At 43.2% G+C, this 18,209-nt stretch overlaps 1 protein-coding gene across 1 annotated transcript in view; it reads left to right on the forward strand.

Annotated features, from left to right (window-relative positions):
* LIMCH1 (LIM and calponin homology domains 1) overlaps positions 1 to 18,209 on the forward strand; it is a gene marked incomplete at its 5' end in the record, with an annotated part of 198,638 nt that overhangs the window by 155,186 nt on the left and 25,243 nt on the right. The window contains 5 exons of the mRNA XM_081959722.1: positions 9,786 to 9,915; positions 12,340 to 12,497; positions 13,373 to 13,781; positions 14,908 to 15,132; positions 16,313 to 16,414. Coding sequence (XP_081815848.1) covers positions 9,786 to 9,915; positions 12,340 to 12,497; positions 13,373 to 13,781; positions 14,908 to 15,132; positions 16,313 to 16,414 — 1,024 coding nt within the window. The remainder of the gene's footprint in view (positions 1 to 9,785; positions 9,916 to 12,339; positions 12,498 to 13,372; positions 13,782 to 14,907; positions 15,133 to 16,312; positions 16,415 to 18,209) is intronic.

Below are 18,209 nucleotides of genomic sequence, written 5' to 3' on the forward strand. Positions count from 1 at the left end.
CAAGTTTCCAGAAAGCAGCCAAGCATGCAATGGCTGGAAAACCGAAGTTTTGCTAATTCATGATGTGATTCTGGTTTTAACCTCTGGCTATGGGGGGCGGGGGGGGGGTCTGTGATGATTACAAGGAACTAGAATTATAATGGTGGAAGGTTTGGATAACCAAGGTTGAAAAGAAGCCGTACCAGCATTGGAAGGAAGGAGTTTATCGATCCCAGCTGGTTGATATCTCAAAATTTGAAAAAAAAAAATGGAGCTCTGTAAAAAAATTCTCCCCGACATGCAGCCTTCTAAGCAAGTGTCATCAAGAGCCTTCATTTCATTCCTTTTTCCATGAAATATCAGGGTTTTCTCTTAAATTACTAAAATCTATTGAGATATTACCTTATTCTCCCCCAAAAAGCAATTGATGGAAACAATGGGCGGAAAATCCTTAAGACAATTCTTTCTGCCTTCATCAATGGGACGTAATTGGGGTGAAGATGGTGGTGGCAATCACGAGGACTAATGAAGCCCATTTTTTAAGGTGACATGATAGTAGTGTTCCAATATCTAGAACAGTGTTTCTCAAACTTGGCGACTTTAAGTCCTGTGGACTTCAACTCCCAGAATTCCCCAGCCAGCTATGCTGGCTGGGGGATTCTGGGAGTTGAAGTCCACAGGACTTAAAGTCGCCAAGTTTGAGAAACACTGTTCTAGAATATTGGATCAATATCTAGAAATGGTGTAGGGTCTCCTGCTTAGACGGGGGGGGGGGGGGTTGGACTAGATGACCTACAAGGTCCCTTCCAACTCTGTTAATCTGTAATCTAAGGAGAAGAGGGAGTCAAGCTATTCTCCAAAGCACCTGAGGGCGGGACAAGAAGCAATGAATGGAAACTAATCAAGGAGAGAAGCAACCTAGAACTGAGGAGGAATTTCCTGATAGTGAGAACAATCAATCAATCAATCAATCAGTTGGACAACTTGCCTCCAGAAGTTGTGAATGCCCCAACACTGGAAGTTTTTAAGATGTTGGATAGCCATCTGTCTGAAATGGTATAGGGTTTTCCTGCCTAAGCAGGGGGTTGGACTAGAAGACCTCCAAGGTCCCTTCGAACTCTGTTATTCTATTCTATTCTTCATGGAAAGCCCTCAGAGCTTGATAGAAATCAGGTGTGGAGTAGAAATGGACAGCGTAATCTGACCCTCATCTCACCTGTCTTGAATTTTTGGCCTTCTGATTATCCATATTTGATAAGATTCAATGGCCCTCAACTTACGACCACAGTCGAGCCCAGAATTACATTACTAAAGGAGAAATCTGTCGAGTGACTTTTGGCCCATTTGACAACCTTTCTTCCGACAATCGTTAAGCAAAGCACTGCCGTTGTTAAGTGAGTAACACGGTTGTTAAGTGCGTCTGGATTGCAGGAACTGGGTATGTTTAGCTTAAGAGAAAGAAGGACTAGGGGAGACAGGATAGCAGTCTTCCAATATCTCAGGGGTTGCCACAAAGAAGAGGGAGTCAAGCTATTCTCCAAGACACCTGAGGGCAGAACAAAAAGCAATGGGTGGAAACTAATCAAGGAGAGAAGCAACTTAGAACTGAGGAGAAACTTCCTGACAGTTAGAACAATTAATCAGTGGAACATCTTGCCTCCAGAAGTTGTGAATGCCCCAACACTGGAAGTCTTTAAGAAGATATTGGATAGCCATTTGTCTGGAACGGTATAGGGTTTCCTGCCTAGGCAGGGGGTTGGACTAGAAGACCTCCAAGGTCCCTTCCAACTCTAGTATTGTATTATATTGGATTTCTTCCCTGACTTTGCTTGTCGGAATGTCACAAAAGGTGATCTTGGGACACTGCCGACCGTCATAAATGTGAACCAGTTGCCATACATCTGGATTTTGATAACCATGGGGACGCTGCAAACGGTCATAAGTGCGAAAAACAGCTTTTTTCAGTGCCGTTGTAACTTGAAATGGTCTCTAAACAAACTGTTGTACCTATATTTTTCTGTATGATTATTCAGGCACTTTCTTCCAACACCAGAAATTTTGATAGACAAGTCATATTCTTGTAAGCAAAGACATTCAAAGCAAGAATGAATATCCGATACTAAAATGATAAGAATAATTTTTCAAAACTATTCTTCTCCTGGAAAACCCACATGCAGGAATAACACTGCCCACATTTTTTTTTTTAAATAATTGCTCTCCAGACTTACTAAACAGAAAATCTGCTTGGATATATCAGAAACGGATAGATTTTACATTTGAAAAGTAAAGTTTCCCCTCACACATGTGCTAGTCGTTCCTGACTCTAGGGGGTGATGCTGATCTCCGTTTCAAAGCCGAAGAGCCAGCGCTTTCTGAAGACGTCTCCGTGGTCATGTGACCGGCATGACTTAACGCCGAAGGCGCACAGAACTCTCTTCTCTTCCCACCAAAAGTGGTTCCTATTTTTCTACTTGCATTTTTTACATGCTTTCAAACTGCTAGATTGACAGAAGCAGGGACAAGTAACGGGAGCTCACTCCGTTATGTGGTGCTAGGGATTTGAACCGCCGAACAAGGGACCTTTCTGAACAACAAGCTCAGCTTCTTAGCCACTGAGTCACAGAGTCCCTTTTACATTTCACATTAGTATTAATTTCCTGCTGATTTCAGTTCAGGGTTTCTTACACTGAAGATGGAATCATGGCTATGCAGCCTTCTAACTTATGAATTTTTGTCCCTGCTAATAAGACCAATTCCTTTAAAAGAATTATTTTTCTTCAAGCAATTTAGCTCCGTCCCGTAGCCAAACCCCAAATAGTTTTATAGAGACAGAAGTCCTTTCTGTGCATTTCCACATCAAAAGCAGCTGATAATGCTTACATTTTTGCATTGGGATCCCATTTTAAAAATAACTTTTTTTTCCCTGAACTGGAATGTTAAATAAATAAATGTGGCAGATATCCATGCAGGAAAACGATAATCATCCTTTCGTCTGTCTCCAAAATCTTTTTTTTTTAATTGAAACCATTCTTAATTTTGTTATTAGTCATGTAGTCCGATTTTGTGCTGAGTTTCATTAGAAGATAAATCAACATGTTTAATGCTGACTTTGAGACACCACACACATCTGCAAAATTAAGCTTGCCGATTTATAATATCACTGGTTGATAACCTGGCGTTGCCCGGGTATTTATTTATAGGGGGGAAATGTCCGGAACAAAGATTAATTTCTAATGTTGGATTTTCTCCCTTACCAAAGGGAGCCCCCTTGTGGAGTACTGTGACGCCATTACCATGGCAACTCCACTGCGCTGTAGAGTAGAAGCCATTTTACGGCAGTACAGTAGAAGCCATTTTAAGCCACAACAGGCTGTATCTTAGCAGAATACACACCCCGAGGGGTGTTAATGGTGTCTTACCCTCACAGTATTTCTTTCCAGAGAGTAAGTCATTTGTGTACCAAGTTTGGTTGAATTTGCTCATGGCGTTCCAGAGTTATGCTGGAACATACATACATACACATTTATGTATGTATGTATGTATGTATGTATGTATGTATGTATGTATGTATGTATGTAGATAGATAGATAGATAGATAGATAGATAGATAGATAGATAGATAGATGATAGATAGATGATAGATAGATAGATAGATAGATAGATAGATAGATAGATAGATAGATATAGATGATAGATAGATAGATAGATAGATAGATAGATAGATAGATAGATAGATAGATAGATAGATAGATAGATAGATAGATGATAGATAAAATATAAATAGAAGATAAGAGTTTATTAGAAAAAAACTGGCAATTTTTTCATTAAATCCAGTGATTTAAAAAGTCCACCATTTGACGTAATGAAGTATAGAATTCGATTGAAATAAAACTTTTCTTTAAAGTGACTGAAGTTAGAGGCAATCTCTTCATATTTTACTTTCCAGATGCTGTAGTACAAGTAGCCCTCAACATACAACAGTTCATTTAGTGACCATTTGAAGCTACAACGGCGCTGAAAAATTTGACTTATGACCATTTTTCACACTTACGACCGTTGCAGCCTTCTCATGGTCGTGTGAGCAAAATTCAGAGACGTGGCGACTGGTTCGTATTTACGACGGTTGCAGTGATCCCGGGATCACCCGATCCCCTTTTTTGTGACCTCCTTACAAGCAATATCGATGGGGAAGCCATATTCACTTAACAACGGTGTTACTGACTTAACGACTGCAGTGATTCACTTAACAACGGTGGCAAAGAAAGTCGTGAAATGGGGCAAAGCCCACTGTCTCCCTTAGCAATTGAGGAGCTCAATTGTGTTCATAAATCAAGGACTACCAGTATTTTTGGTCAAAACTGAATTCAGTATGGCAGATTAGTTACAGTAACTACATAACCCATTTCACAGAATGTCTAGGATGCAATTCCATATCACTTCAGAGTGGTGAGTTCGATCCTAGGTAGAGGCAGATATTTCTCTCTCTGGGCACAATGGGAATATACCTGCTGAACAAAACTCCACTCTGGCGACAGGAAGGGCATCCGGCCAGTAAAGACTCACTCAGCTCCATTCAGTTGCCCAGACTCCACCCAGCAAGGGATTATGGGGTTGTAAAAAAGAGATGATGAATTCCATATCACTTCAGCCAGTCCAAAGTAGCAATCTTATAGCTCTTTGTTTCTCCCCACAATATTTAGTTGGGGGTGGGTGGGAAATGGGATGCCATTATATCACCTATTTTGTACAGCTAAAATTTTGCTAGAAGAAAAGGTAGAGAAATGATTCCTAAAATTGGTATTCCCATCCTTATTTATTTCTTAATACCTTTTGTATCCTGTTTGTGTGGCTGTAATTGGTACGCACCACTGTAGACGAAGGCTGACATTACTGTATAAATTAATCCATTGAATTCCTTATGCTGATGATATGTAAGCTGTTCAGAAAAATATATATACAATCTTTATTGAATATGGATGCTTAACAGGCATTGATTTTTTTAGGGGATTTTCATTATAGCTGGCTTCCTTTTTACCTTAGCCATAGCTGACCTAGTTATTTGCGGGATCGTATCCTGCCCCATACATCCCTGCGACCAATCCGCTCTCACAGGGAGGGACTCCTCCGGGTGCCGTCCACTAGGCAGTGCCAGAGGGCGGCACCCAGGAGTAGGGCCTTCTCTGTGATGGGCCCAGCCCTCTGGAATGACCTCCCCCCAGATATCAGGATAACGACGGATCTCCGCTCCTTCCGCACGAAACTCAAGACCCACCTGTTCCAACTAGCCGGCCTGGCTTAACTAGAACTCTTTAACCTCCCTGGCAATTTTAAACTGTAAATTTAAATCTTTTGGGTATTTTAATTGTTTTAATTGTTTTGATTTTACTGTTATTTATTTTAACTTTGTGGCTTTTATTTCTATTTGAATTGTTAAATGTTGATGTATTTACCTCCTCCATGCCACACGCCTATATATTTGATTGTACGTCGCCCTGAGTCCCTTCGCGGAGAGGGCGTGACTGATAAATCGAATAAAATAAATAAATAAATAAATAAATAGCAGATGTGAGGTAGGAAGTCCCTTCAGGGAGAGGGGCGGTCTAGAAATCTAAATAAATAATAAATAAATAAATAAATAATAAGTGAGACCACTGCTTTAGCAGGCGGTCCATTTTCTATGGAATATGACATTTTGTCATGAAGGAAAAGAAAGGAAAGGAATGGAATAGAATGGAAATATATGGGATGGAATGGAATGGAATGGAATAGAATAGAATAGAAAATACGGAGTGGAATGGAATGGAAAATATAGAATGGAATGGAATGGAATAGAATAGAAAATATAGATTGGAATGGAATAGAATAGAAAATATAGAATGGAATAGAATAGAATAGAATAGAAAATGTAGAATGGAATGGAATAGAATAGAATAGAACAGAATAGAAAATGTGGAATGGAATGGAATAGAATAGAATAGAAAATATAGAGTGGAATGGAATGGAAAATATAGAATGGAATGGAATAGAATAGAAAATATAGAATGGAATGGAACAGAACAGAATAGAAAATATGGAATGGAATGGAATAGAACAGAATAGAAAATATAGAATGGAATGGAATAGAGTAGAATAGAATAGAAAATATAGAATGGAATGGAATAGAGTAGAATAGAATAGAAAATATAGAATGGAATGTAATAGAACAGAATAAAAATATAGAATGGAATGGAATAGAATAGAATAGAATAGAGTAGAATAGAATAGAAAATATAGAATGGAATGGAATAGAACAGAATAGAAAATATAGAATGGAATGGAATAGAATAGAAAATATAGAATGGAATAGAATAGAGTAGAATAGAAAATATAGAATGGAATGGAATAGAATAGAATAGAAAATATAGAATAGAATAGAATAGAATAGAATAGAAGATATAGAATGGAATGGAATAGAAAATATAGAGTGGAATGGAATAGAATAGAAAATATAGAATGGAATGGAATTGAATGGAATAGAAAATATGGAATGGAATAGAATAGAATAGAAAATATAGAATGGAATGGAATAGAATAGAAAATATGGAATGGAATGGAATAGAATAGAATAGAATAGAATAGAATAGAAAATATAGAATAGAATAGATAGAATAGAATATTGGGATGGGATGGGATGGGATACGATACGATACAATACAATACAATACAACTCTTTATTGGCCAAGAGTGATTGGGCACACAAGGACTTTGTTTCTGTTGCATAAGCTGTCAGTGTAAACATATACAACCACAAAGTGACAGGTTATAGATCATAGTTACAATCATCAACCATAAGATACAAACAACAAGTGATGAATCATAGCATATCACAAGGAGAAGGTAGTGGAGAAGATGAGAAAAGATAATAACCGCCAGAGAGAATTATGGGGATTAGCTGTTTAGCAGAGTGATGGGGGGGGGGGGAACTGCCTCTGTGTCTAGTTGTTTGGCATGCAGTGAAGTTCTGAGGGGAGGCATTGAAACAGTTTATGTCCAGGATGTGAGGGGTCTGCAGATATTTCCTCAGCCCTCTTCCTCGTTCAAATAAACAGGGCCCGAAACAAAGCCACTACCAATGACAATCGGTTGATTGACAATTCAGGTCACCTCAGCAGAGTGGCTGTAGCTACTTTTCCAAAAAAAACCAAAAAAAACACCATACTTTAGGAGGAGAAGAAAGATTGGGACCACGTCTCCTCATCAATACGATGACTCAAGGATTGTGGGGTTTGTAGTCCAAAACATCTGGAAGGTACCACAGCCTTGCCTAATTAGGAGCATGTTTGTAAATTCTTAGCAAAATAGATTGAAATTCCACCCAGTAATAACAATGATCTCTGCGTGGTGTTTGTTCCATTTCACTAGCCCTGTTTCAGTTCACATAAGGATGGCAGACGAAATGGAGGCGCTTATAAAATTAACCTGCCTTTTTACACTCCCCTCCAAAAAAGCAGGCAGAAATTCTCTTTATATCAGGGGTGTCCAAACTTGACAACTTTAAGACTTGTGGACTTCAACTCCCAGAATTCCCCAGCCAGCATGGCTGGCTGGGGAATTCTGCGAGTTGAAGTCCACAAGTCTTAAAGTTGCCAAGTTTAGACACCCCTGCTCTATATGGAACAGTCCTGAAAAAAACCATCAGCTGCATATGGTGTGTCTTTGAACTGTTTTATCTGTGCTCTCTTTGCAATCTAATCGTTTTATCTGGCTTAACATTCATAACCCGCTTCTTAGCATCATCGTGCAAGAGAAATTGTCATAGAATAGAGAAATTACACGTTGTTTTACTATGTATTAATATGTCTCAATGTTTTCCAGTTCTTAACAAAATAACAAAAACAAAATTTCTGCATGTGCGTTCAACAGGGATGGCTACCGCAGCTTACTCACTGCCGGCATTTTAGCCTAAAACACTAGCTGTTACCTTCTTCTCAACTGTCTCTATATTGTGGCTATATATAGTGTCCCTTTCAAGTATTTCGGAAATCAAAACTTAAGATGCACTTCGAACACAACCCATTTCCATGGCCCAGAGGTGATTGTTCTGACCGAAAGCACGAAGCAAACGCCTCCTCCTGACAAAAAACCCTTTTATTAATTTGCTGTGAGTTCTGCTCCTTCACATCCAGCCAAGTCTTTCAAGGGAGGATTTACGGTCACAGACCTTATCTGGCTTGGAGAGCTGCCAGGCTGATATATGCAAAACCTGGCAAGGAATCTCGGAGAGTCAGGAACCAATGAAGTGAACTAATTGCCTCCTGCAAACTCCACTCCCCTTTCGCTCCTCTTTTATTCCCTCTGGGAGGGGCCATTCACCGTCCACCTGTGGCCTTACTCCCAAGTCGACCCCTGTTCTTTAGCTATGTTCCCTTTGTCTGGCCACTCTGCGCATGCGCACACTGGGAACAGGCTCCAGCTGTTCATCTGCCTCACTGATGTCTGACTGTGAAGGCAGCTGATAACTGTCGGACGGCTCTGGCCCCCTCTCTGCCTCCGACACAGAGCCCTCATCCGAGCCTTCCCCAGACTCCAGGACTGGCCCAGGTTCCTCCCCAACCTCCTCACTGTTCGAATCTGCTGCCAGCTCCACTGGCCACTGGCGGGCCACAACACTGATGTTGAAAAAAAAACAACCAACTGAACTTCCTTGATCTTTCACTTCTGATCCAAGGACTGACTTTAGTTCTGAAGAAGCTTCTTCAATGAGAAAAGAAACATTTTCAAGGGTCAAAAAAACACAAGGAAGTCCAGTTGTCTTTTGAAAAAGCACCTTTGGCATACCTGGATATTTGAGAATCTCCATAGATAGTCCATCAGATCTCATTGTCTCGTTTTGGACAATCATTCAAGACTTCTTGCCATATCTCAGAATGCTTGAAGTCAGAAGTGGATCCCATCTTTCCCTCTTCAGACCAGCTTCAGGAAATACACCTCAATGTGTAATAGGAAACTTTTTATAGATCGAAAACTAAAAATTCTGGCTTAAAGCCAGTTATTTATCAGGCAACTAAGTCACATGGACTCGGCGGGGTTCAAACGTGGCCTGCGTAGTTCCAGGTTACCCTTGGTAGCACCATCATGGAACTTCTAACTCAGGAGGCCTTCTAAATTTATAAATAAAACTTTGGTAAAGTTTGAGAATCACCTGTACGAGCAACGGGAGTTTGACATTTTTTTTCAACCCAAAAGAGAAGGGACAGTTGAGAAATTTAACAAGGTTATCTATAGAGCAGGGAGTCTCCAACCTTGGCAACGTTAAGACTTGTGGACTTCAACTCCCAGAATTACTCAGCCACCTTTGCTGAGGAATTCTGGGAGTTGAAGTCCACAAGTCTTAACGTTGCCAAGGTTGGAGACCCCCTGCTATAGAGGATTGTGCCAAATTCATGCAATCACGCTGGGCAAAAAAGAAAAATAGCTTTGGACATGCTTTGGTTTGGCTTAAGCGGCCAATTTGCACGTATGTTATTAGAATGGCTGCTTCTGGGCACTTCTGCTTAAAACAGGTCGGGAATCATGACAGGTGGACTTCCACTCCCAGAATTCCCGAGCTGACTCAGGGATTTTGGGAGTTGAAGTCCACCAGTCACAAAAGGCCCATTGTTCCCCATCTCTGCCTTCAGACCTAAGTCTCGCTTATTAAAATGGCCGGCTCAGGGATTCTGGGAGTTGAAGTCCGCCAGTCATAAAAGGACCATTGTTTTCCCACCCCTGTGGCTGAACTCTTCAGAATCCGCTGTTGACCAACTTACTTTCGCTTTCCTTTCTAGGAGCGTGAGCATGTGCGACATGCGATGCCCAGACGAGGGCGCTGTGAATCAACCGCACAGCAAAAGTCGCCATGAAAAGCTGCAGATCATTCACCACCAGCTGAAGGAAGACGAGGATCAGTGGCAAGATGTGAGTAGGGGGCGGGGGGTCTGCAAAGCTACGCAGTCAGAGCGGTTGCAGAGCTTTTGCAAACCATGTTTAAGATGCAGGCACAATAAGCAATGGACTCAAGATGTGTGACGTGTGAATACCACTTTACAAGGCTTTGGTAAGGCCGCACGTGGAAGATTGCATCCGGTTTTGGTCTCCACATTGGTGAAAAAAGATGTGGAGACCCTGGAAAGAGTGCAGAGAAGAGCAACAAAGAGGACTAGGGGACTGGAGGCTCAAACATACGAAGAACGGTGGCAAGAACCGGGGCTGTCTAGTTTGATGAAAGGTAAAGGTAAAATAAGGGACGCGGTGGCTCAGTGGCTAAGACGCTGAGCTTGTAGATCGAAAGGTCGGCAGTTCAGCAGTTCGAATCCCTAGCGCCTCGTAACGGAGTGAGCTCCCATGACTTGTCCCAGCTTCTGCCAACCTAGCAGTTTGAAAACAATAGGAACCACCTTTGGTGGGAAGGTAACAGCGTTCCCTGCGCCTTCGGCATTGAATCATGCCGGCCACATGACCACGGAGACGTCTTCAGACAGCACTGGCTCTTCGGCTTTGAAACGGAGATCAGCACCGCGCCCTAGAGTCAGGAACGACTAGCACATATGTGTGATGGCGGACCTATGATGCGCGTACCACAGGTGGCACGCAAAGCCCTCTCTGTGGCCTGCGTAGTTCCAGGTTATAAATCCAATAAAATAAATATAAATGTAAATCCAATAATGCATATAAATCCAATAAAACTATAAACTGTGGGCACGCGAGCTGTTGGCCCATCTCAGCTCCACTGGGCATGTCCCCGTGCCTCCTGCCAGCCAGGTGATATTCGGATCTCTGCCGCAAATGCGCGGGGGGCGTGGCACATGCAGGTGACGTCTGCACATGAGGGGGGGGGTGCCCCGTCCCCCCCGGTCTGTTTTTGGTTCCAGGAGGCTACACGGAGGCCTATTAGGCCCAAAACGGTGTACGGGGGGGGTGTAGTGTCCCCCCCCCCGCCCGCGGCCCATTTTTGCTCCCAGGAGACTGCAGGGAAGCCCACTAGGCCCAAAATGGGGCATGGGGGGGTGGTCGCACGCTCGTGTGGGAGGGGCCAGGGGGAGTGCGTGCACGGAGGAGTGATAGGTGTTGCATGTGTGGGGGCAGGGCGCAGTTGGGGGTCGCATGCACATTGCATTATGTGTGCAGGCGCGGACTTTTGGCACATGATGATCAAAAGGTTAGCCATCCCTGGTATAAGCTATAGTTAAATAATGATTAATAATGATAACAATACATCTAGATATATTAGTTTGATCATACGGAATTTTATATAAACAACTCATGGAGAATATGAGAGGAGGTTTAAAAGCTTTATCTAGAATATGTTATAAAGATGTATTGCGATTGGACGATCTTAGGATAATTTAATAGAACGTTATCGTATAATCCTATTCTAAATTTTGAATATTATGTATAAAAGGGTGTAAAAACAATTATAGTCAAATTAAGCTTAAGAGAAAGAAGGACTAGGGGAGACATGATAGCAGTGTTCCAATATCTCAGGGGCTGCCACAAAGAAGAGGGAGTCAAACTATTCTCCAAGGCATCTGAGGGTAGAACAAGAAGCAATGGATGGAAACTAATCAAGGAGAGAAGCAACTTAGAACTAAGGAGGAATTTCCTGACAGTTAGAACAATTAATCAGTGGAACAGAAGTTGCCTCCAGAAGTTGTGAATGCCCCAACACTGCAAGTCTTTAAGAAGATGTTGGATAGCTATTTGTCTGAAACGGTATAGGGTTTCCTGCCTAGGCAGGGGGTTGGACTAGAAGACCTCCAAGGTCCCTTCCAACTCTACTATTGTATTGTATTGTAAGGTTGAGGTATAATAATTGTGATATACGTGAATAGAGGTGGATTCAAAATATGCGATTTGATATGAAAAGCAGGTGACGACTATGGAAGAGATGCATGGAAATACTGTAACCAACTGAAACACTTTCTACAATTTGTAATGGAAGATGGATGTTTTTATTTTTATGTTTGTTTGTCTTTGTTCAAAAATAAATTAAAAAAAATTTTTTTGTTAAAAAAGAGGTGGGTTTCACAGACATTTACCACTGGTTCACCAGCCTGAGCTCACCCTCACGTCCTGAGCGCAAGCACCTTCCGTGCATGTGGGCAGCCTTCCGCGCATGTGCTTTGCTCATGCACGCAGCATGCACGCATGCACACAGCTTCGACAACGTGGCTAAATAGGATGGCATAGAGCCCACCCCGCAAAGTCACTACTACCGGTTCACCTGAACCAGTCCGTACCACCTGAACCTCAGAATGAGCTGATGAGCTACCTGCTCTGTAAAGTCTTCATTCTTGGTTGTTTCTTCTCCTTTGCCTTCCTTCGCCCTGTGATCTTATGCAGGATTTAGCCCGGTGGAAAAACCGTCGGAGGAGTGCTTCCCAGGACTTGCTGAAAAAAGAAGCCGAGAGGAAGAAGATGGAGCAGCTACTCATCGGAGGAGAGGGGAGCAACGAGAGACGGAAGAGCATCAAAACGTACCGAGAGATTGTGGAGGAGAAGTACGTAACCTTAAGGAAATGAAAGCTGGTAGCAAAAGGCGCACAAGGTCATAATAGGGGTTGGGTTGAGTTGTATCAATGAGCCCAGACAATCCTGGCATATTTAGAAACCATGGCTAAAGAAATGATGGGCCAGATATCGATCGAAGAGAATATTTGTAGCTCAGAGTTGAGCTGTGTGGTCCTTGGTGTTTTTTTTTACAGATGTTTCATGACCCAACTAGGTAACATCATCAGTGCGAGGAGGAGGAGGACTGTAGGATTCCTCGGTGCTCTCTGAGCTGGGTTGTTTCCTTGCAGACCAGGGGTGGTATTCGCTTACCTTCCCTACTGGTTCGCAAATGTGATCGTGCACGGAAGGCTGAGGCATGCGCTTTGGCAAAAAATAGGGCCTAAATGGGATGCCAGAATGGGCGGGAAATGGGGTGTGCGGAGGCCGAAAACAGGGGCGGCAGAGGCCGAAAATGGGGTGCAAGGAGGTGGAAATGGCAAATCCCTGCAGCCTGAAACAGCTGATGGTCGGGAGGTCAATCCAACTGACAATCAGCTGCTTGTGCTCATCAGGCTGTGCTGAAGCTGAAACTGAAACAAGCTGTTTACTGTTTGCTGCAAGGAGGCAAATTTCTGGGAGGCAGAGGCCAAAGGGTGGGGGCCGGCGGGTGGCCAGGGCTACATTCGGTGTATAAAACACACCCAGATTTTCACCCTATTTTAGAGAGGGGGGGGGGGGAGAGAAAGTGCGTCTTATAATCCGAGAAATACGGTACGTAAATACGGCAAACTGTATTCAACATATTTATGTGTAAACGATAAAAATGTATTAAATAAATAAATAAACACTCCGCCATCTTGGTTTCTGCTACCCTCAAAACCAGAGAGAAGCGGGAACGAGAACTTCACGAAGCCTACAAGAACGCCAGGTCTCAGGAAGAGGCCGATAGGATTCTCCAGCATTACATCGAGAGGTTCACCATCAGCGAAGCTGTCCTCGAACGCCTGGAGATGCCAAAAGTTTTGGAAAGAAGCCATTCGGTGGAGCCAAATGCATCCCCCCCACCCAAGGACCCCAACCCCCTCCGATATTTACGGCAGCAGTCGCTTCCGGCCCCGAAATTCACTGCTACGTTCGAAGCCACCATCATCCCGACCACTGGATCGGAGGCCGGCATGTCCACCAGCTCCCCCTCCTCAAGCAGACCCTCCGGCTGCATGGCTATGCCTCTGGTGACGCCAAAGCCTTACTCCCAGCCGAAAGAGAGCCGGGAGGTTTTGAGAAACGTCAAGGTTGGTTAAGATATGAAAAAGATGGCGGCCGCCAACGAGGTGCGCAGCATGGAAGTTTAGTGAATAAGTAGATAGATGATAGGGATGCGGTGGCTCAGTGGCTAAGATGCTGAGCTTGACGATCAGAAAGGTCAGCAGTTCAGCAGTTTGAATCCCTAGCGCCGCGTAACGGAGTGAGCTCCCGTTACTTGTCCCAGCTTCTGCCAACCTAGCAGTTCGAAAGGACGTAAAAAATGCTAGTAGAAAAATAGGAACCCCCTTTGGTGGGAAGGGAACAGCGTTCTATGCGCCTTTGGCATTGAGTCATGCCGGCCACATGACCACCGAGACATCTTCGGACAGCGCTGGCTCTTCGACTTTGAAACAGAGATGAGCACCGCCCCCTAGAGTCAGGAACAACTACCACATACATGCGAGGAGAACCTTTACATTTACCTTAGCTAAATGATGGATGGATAAATAGACAGACAGATGATCGATGAGATGGATGATGGATGGACAGATAAATAGGTTATAGATTATGGATGGGTGGGTGGGTGGGTGGACAGATAGACATGGATAGACAGATGAGAGAGGATAGATGGGTAGAAGGATGGATAGGGAGGTAATAGATGAGATAGATAATGGATGGATATACATATAGATAGAGATTTGAGAGATGATGGATGGGATGGATGGATGGCTGGATGAGGGAATGGATAGATGGATGGATGGATGGATAGATAGATAGATGATAGATAGATAGATAGATAGATAGATAGATAGATAGATAGATAGATAGATAGATAGGCAGGCAGGCAGGCAGGCAGGCAGGCAGGCAGGCAGGCAGGCAGGCAGGCAGGCAGGCAGACGATAGATGAGATAGATGATGGATGGATGGATGGATGGATGGATGGATAGATGATAGATAGATGATAGATAGATAGATAGATAGATAGATAGATAGGCAGACGATAGATGAGATAGATGATGGATGGATGGATGGATGGATGGATGGATGGATGGATGGATGGATGGATAGATAGATAGTAATTCTGTAGTCCTAACCATTTTCCTTCTCATTAGAACTAACCTGGATGGCCCGAGAGCCTTATAATTCTCATCTGTTTTGGGTTTTGAAATGCAGGTGGACGGAAAGATCACGGTGAACGGAGAAGCCAGCAATGGGGTGGAAGGCGATCCAGACAAGGAATTCTCAGCCTTCCTCTTCGAGCCTTCCCCCGGCCTTTCAACCAAGTCTGACCACGTGGTGGAATCCCCTGGGGCATCCATGGAAGGAAGCGCAGATTCCATCCCTCCCGAGCCGCTTCAGAAGAGCTTAATCGAACATGCTTTACCTGGAGAGCAAGTTGTAAGGGCCAAGATACTTGGGTTAGCAGGAGCCGGGTGGGGAGTTAAACGGTTCTACAACTGTTTGTAAACTTAGGCCCGCAGGTAGTCGACTTATAACTATTCAGTAGTACGACCACAATTGAGCCCAGAATTCCTGTTGCTAAGCGAAACATTGAAGTGCCCCCATTCTACGACCTTCCTTGCTGCAGTTGTTAAGCGAGTCACTGCAGTTGTTCAGTTAGTCGCACCGTTGTTAAGTGAATCAGGCTTCCCCCTTGGCTTGGCTTGTCAGACGGTCGCAAAAGGGGTTCGCGGGACACTGCGGCCATCATAAATATGAACCAGTTGCCAAGCATCTGACTTTTTGACCACATGACCATCGGGATGTTGCAATGGTCACAAGGGCAAAAAAATGGACGCAAGCCACTTTTGCATTGTAACTTTGTTGTAACTTTGAAAGGTCACTAAACAAGCTGTTGGAAGTCGAGGACTACCTGTATCTGTTTGGCTCAACAAAGCAGCCCCTGAAAACATTTAAGCCTTAGTTAATTTGTGATCTTCCTTTACCCCAAATTGCTTCTCTAAAAAGAAATGCCAAGTTACCGAATCCTAAAAGCATATTCAAACTGGTGGTGTTGTTAGTTGCGAAGTCGTGTCTGACCCATCGCGACCCCATGGAGAATGTTCCTCCAGGCCTTCCTGTCCTCTTCCATCCTCTGGAGTCCATTGAAGCTCAGGCCGGCTGCTTTGGTGACTCCATCCAGCCACCTCATTCTCTGTCGTCCCCTTCTTCTTCTCTTGCCCTCCATCGTTCCCAGCATGAGGCTCTTCTCCAGGGAGTCCTTCTTCCTTCTCACTAGGTGACCAAAGTCTTTGAGTTTCCTCTTCAGGATCTGGCCTTCTAAAGAGCAGCCAGGGTTCATCTCCTCTAGGACTGACCGGTTGGATGGCCTTGCAGTCCAAGGGACTCAATGCAGGAGTCTTCTTCTCCAGCACCAGAGTTCAAAGGCCTCCATTCTTTGGCTCCCAGCCTTCCTAATGGTCCAACCTTCACAACCATACATTGCAACTGGGGAAACCAGAGCCTTGACTAAACGTTGTAGAGAGTCGTTTGATTGCGGCAGGATAGAAGTAGAATAAATAAATCAACAGATTTCTTTGGCTTCTGCTTTAACCATAAATTCAATGTTTTTCCGCAGGACTCCTGCAAGGAAGAAGCTGATCTAGCCAGCCGAAAAGAAAGAACTGGTTCGGAAAAAACATTTCTAGGTAGGAGGGTCTTGCGAACGGGTGTTTTTAAAGTATAGTAAACAGTCCTGTCTACTGAGCTCAGGGTTGAAGTGGGGGGTCCTTGGTGCTCTCTGAGCTTGGTGGCTTTCTTGCAGAGGTTTCATTACCCAAGTTGGTCACATCATCAGAGCTAGAAGGGAGTGGGGTTTGTGGAGGAGGAGGAGAATAGAATTCTTTATTGGCCAAGTGTAATTGGACACACAAGGAAGAAGAAGAAGAAGAAGAAGAGGAGGAGGATATAATTCTTTATTGGCCAAGTGTAATTGGACACACAAGGAAGAAGGAGGAGGAGGAGGAGGATTCATAAATGGCTGACCAACCGCACTCAACGTGTAGTCCTCAATGGAACTGCATCTACATGGAGGGAACTATGCAGTGGAGTACCAAGACTCTGTTTTGGGCCCAGGATTCTTCAATATCTTCATAAATGATTTAGATGAGGGAATAGAAGAGGAACTTACCAAATTTGCAGATGATATTAAACTGGCAGGAATAGCCAACACTCCAGAAGACAGGCTTAAGATACAGAAGGATCTGGACAGACTTGAACATGGGGCGCTTCCGATTGTGAGGCGAGAGCGCCACCTCTAGGCACCACTCAACTTACTTCTCAGTCATGCAAGGAAATTAAAGAAATCCTTTTGTGCAGATCAAATAGAAGTTGTAACACATACCACCAACAAGATTGGCAAAAATGTACCCAACACTGAAACCGATATGTTGGAAACGCAAAAAAGAGCAAGGGACCTACTACCACATGTGGTGGACCTGCCCGGAATCGCAAAAATATTGGAAAAGAATCTGGAAGTAGGCACAAGAAATTACAGGGGAACAAATAAAGTATAAACCCGAAACCTTTTTACTAGGAATAATTAAAGGGAACTACACAAAAAAAATTAAATATCTACTAACGCATATATTAACTATAGCTAGAATTGCCTTTGCCCAATGCTGGAAGCAAAATAATACACCGCCAGACGAATTAGTGATAACAAAAACCTTGGAGTGCGCAGAGATGGACAAACTAACTCAAAAATTAAAGGACAAAGAAGAATCGGAATACTACGAAATTTGGAATAAGTGGTATGAATGGTTGGATAATAAGAAAAACAATTAAGCTGAAAATAATATACATAAATAAACATAGAACTGTATATAAAAGTAGGTAAATATGTTAAATATCATAAAAATATATAGATAAGATGACATAAGGATTGTAATATATGGTAAAGAGAGGAAAACATACATAGATACGACGATGTAACATTGTACAAACTGTTGATATAAAGATTGTAATATGTGATAAAAAGAAAAACAATAAAAAATTATTACAAAAAAAAGAAGTTGTAACACATGAGTATGAGCACCGTTATGAATAGGATTTCTGTGGCTAAATGTGTTCTGACCCAGGATTCCTTAAAAAGCATGAAACAGAGTCTTGTTCCCAGCAAACCCCTTTTATTGACACGACTGTGAATTCCTTTCGTTCGCAGTCCGCAAGGCTTAGCAAACCGTCTTCCCTAGGAACATTTATCCACACGCACCTTATCTCATTTGGCGAGCTGCCGGATAACTAGTGCCCAAACTCAGGGCAAGGCAAAACGTGGCACAGAATCACAACCACAGCTTTCCATTCTTGAAGCAACCGAAGAAACAAATTGTTTCCTGCAAAAGCCCATTCCCCATTTACTCTGGCTTTACTCCCAAGTCGACCCTGCTGTCTTAGTTGTTCTTGTCTTCTGGCAGCTCTGCACATGCGCCCACTGGGAACAGGCTCCAACTGTTCCTCTGCCTCACTGCTGTCTA

Source organism: Natrix helvetica (assembly GCF_964273705.1).
Source record: "Natrix helvetica genome assembly, chromosome: 7".
NCBI classification, from domain to species: Eukaryota; Metazoa; Chordata; class Lepidosauria; order Squamata; family Natricidae; genus Natrix; species Natrix helvetica.